The sequence below is a fragment of the Myotis brandtii genome, unplaced genomic scaffold, assembly GCF_000412655.1.
Source record: "Myotis brandtii unplaced genomic scaffold, ASM41265v1 scaffold855, whole genome shotgun sequence".
NCBI classification, from domain to species: Eukaryota; Metazoa; Chordata; class Mammalia; order Chiroptera; family Vespertilionidae; genus Myotis; species Myotis brandtii.
The window spans coordinates 321,633-324,456 of NW_005371476.1; the positions used below are offsets into that span (position 1 = coordinate 321,633).

At 65.5% G+C, this 2,824-nt stretch overlaps 1 protein-coding gene across 1 annotated transcript in view; it reads right to left on the reverse strand.

Annotated features, from left to right (window-relative positions):
- HMCN2 (hemicentin 2) overlaps nucleotides 1-2,824 on the reverse strand; it is a 139,122-nt gene that overhangs the window by 18,860 nt on the left and 117,438 nt on the right. The window contains 3 exon segments of the mRNA XM_014532199.1: nucleotides 772-962; nucleotides 2,001-2,135; nucleotides 2,477-2,611. Of these exon segments, the coding sequence (XP_014387685.1) occupies nucleotides 772-962; nucleotides 2,001-2,135; nucleotides 2,477-2,611 (461 nt within the window).

The window sequence follows — 2,824 nt, forward strand, 5'->3', positions numbered from 1 at the left end:
TTCCCCTGGGGCAGCCGCCAGAGGCGGAGAGCTGCCCGAGGTCCCTCAGCTGGCACAGGGCTCGCTGCACCCCTGCCCTTCTCCAGCTTCCTGCGGCCCCGCAGCTTCCTCCCCCGAGCCCTGACCGCGCCATCACGGCAGTTTCTGTTCACCAAGCGCCTACTCAGGGCCGAGCTCTGTGCTCAGAACTTGCCCTGGACCAGCCCATCCACGCCAACACGGTCCCTAGGAAGCTCCTGCTTTTGGCGACTTCTCCAAGAGGAAGCAGGGCCAGCGCCTCACCACTGCACCACCCGGCCTCCCGTGGGGCAGGATCTGCGGTGCCCTGAGCCCCCCACCCCCAGGTGTGTCTGAGCAGCCGCACATGTGGAGAGCAGCCCTTTTTGTAATTACAGAATCCGCTAAGTGCCGATGGGGAAGGGGGCAGGTTCCCCACCTCCCGTCAACATCAACATGAGGCTGAGGACAAGCAGGCACAGGCTGGGGACGCAGAGCCATGGCCATACCCTGCCCCTATCCGGGCTCCCTCCCTCCCCGGGAGCTCGTCAGGGGGCCCATGTTCAAATCGTGGTTCTGCTTGGGAACAGCGTGACCTGGGGACACGCAGAGCCTCGGTGTCTTCCTCTGTTCCCGGGGACGGTGACACCTATCTTCCCAGGATCCTGGGCTGAGACTGCACAGCGCTCAGCATGACGAGCAGGGGGTGCAGCCGATGCTCACCGCTCCCCCTGCTGCCAGGGCTCCCCTCTGTGCGCCAGGCCGGAGTCTCACCTCCGAGTTCCTCACCAGCAGCTGCCCGGATGGCTGGATGCTGAACTTGCCCTCAGCTCCCGACACAGGCTGGCCGTCCTTTTCCCAGGTGATGTCCGGCTCAGGGCTGCCCCGGGCGGTGCAGGGCAGGAGGGCGTGGGAGCCTTCGGTGGTGGCCAGGTCGGGGAGGCCAGTCTCGATCACGGGAGGAACTGTGGGGACAGGCAGGCCCACTCGGGGACTGGGGCTGGGTGAGGGTGGGCTGCTCCTGCCCCCAGGCCCTTGGCAAACCCCTCAGTCCCTTCTTTCACCCCCATCTGCTGCTTCCACCAACTTTCTGGGCACAGACCACGGCCCATGGTCTGGACAATTGGGGGCTCGAGTTTTCGGAAGAGCTGTGAGAGGGTGGCCTCCTTGCACACACATGCACGTGCGCATATACCACACGCACACACATGCACGTGCACATATACCACACTCACACACATGCAGTGACTATAGCTTCCGGACAGAGGCCTCCCTGGCCAGGCTGCACGTGGGCACAGGTCCCTTCTGCCGGGCGCCTTCCTCCCTGGGGAGGAGCTACGCGGGGGGCAGGGGGCAGGTCACAGGCCCGGCAGGCGTGGTGCCTGGCCCTCTGGTGACCGCAGTGATGCTCCGAGGTGCAGGGAAGAGGAGCGCACTGGGCCAGGAGGCTGGGGAGGAGGCCTGGAGCCAGGCACCCCTCGGGGCTCCCAGCCAAAGTCCGACCCCAGCTGTGCACAGCCGCCCACAGGGACAGCCCCCAAGCCGCCCCCAGAGCTGGCCCTGGGTTACAGCAGGCCCGGCCCACACTGAACATTCCCGGGTGCCATGCGGATGTGGGGCCAGCGATGTCTCCTTTATCTCTGGAGACCGCCATCATCAGACTAAGGCGAGCACGCGTGTAACGGTGCTGGTGCAGGAGGAGGGACAGAAGTGGCTGTTGCTACAGGAGCGAACGAGGGTGACGAGATTAGCGTCCCATCAGAGGCTGGGAGTCAGAGGCACCGAGTTACCATCTGAAGTCAGACCTGGGCGCAACATTTTCTCCAAATTCCTTCTAGACCCACAGACGGTGCTGGGGTACCCCGGGGAAGACACAGGGATAACCCCCCTCCCTCTCCCCCCGGGCTCAGAGCCAGTGGAGAAGCAAGGGGCCCTTGGGAGCCTCAAAGCCCCTAGCTGGCCCCCAGCTGGCCGGGTCCGCCTCGGCCCCTCCCCGGGCCCACCTTGCACCACCAGGCGCGTTTTGCCCACGGCACTGCCTGCGCTGTTCTGGGCGATGCAAAAGTAGTTCCCGGCGTCCTCTGGGCGGGCGTGGGTGATCCGCAGCTGTCCGCTGGGTAGGACCTGGGTATCCCTTCCTGGATTGAGTGGGAAAAAAATGGGGGCTGGGGCCAAAGGACCCCTGAGGAGGGCAGGAGGGTGGCTTGGGCTGTTCTGTCAGGTCAGGCAGCAGGTGACACACCGCTGTCATGGGGTGATGCGGGGACAGAGGGAGTGTGGAAGCTGGACCCAGAGCCAGCCAGGCTGTCCCCTCTCCGACCTCCAGCCTAGCCACCGAGCGCTCAGGCCGTCTCAGGCCGTGGGTGCAGGAGATGAAGGGGGGTGGGCAGGTCTGCAGAGGCCCCCCGGGGGGGGGTGGAGGAGGACCCCAGCCCCTTCTGCCCTCCTCCCTAGGGCTCTGGGCTCAGTGCAGACTCACCCTCAGGGATGCTGAGCCCCTCCTTCTGCCAGGTGATGCTGGGCCGGGGGACACCCCAGGCTGCGCAAGGCAGCAGCACCTCCTCCTCCACCAGGGCCCGGACCGCGCTGGGAAATGGCTTCACCACGGGCGAGGCTGAAAGGGAACAGGGCTGGGGACCCTTCACACCCAGGCCTCTATCCAGGGGCCCCGAGCACTGGAGAGAGAGGACTCCAGAAAGGACGGGAGGTTCTAGAAACTGGGGTACGGAAGACACAGGAGGGCTGATTTCCTCCCAGAGTCCCACCAGGAATGAGATCACAGGCAGGAATGGGCATCGGACCTGGGTCCTCATCCCCTGCCCCCCCA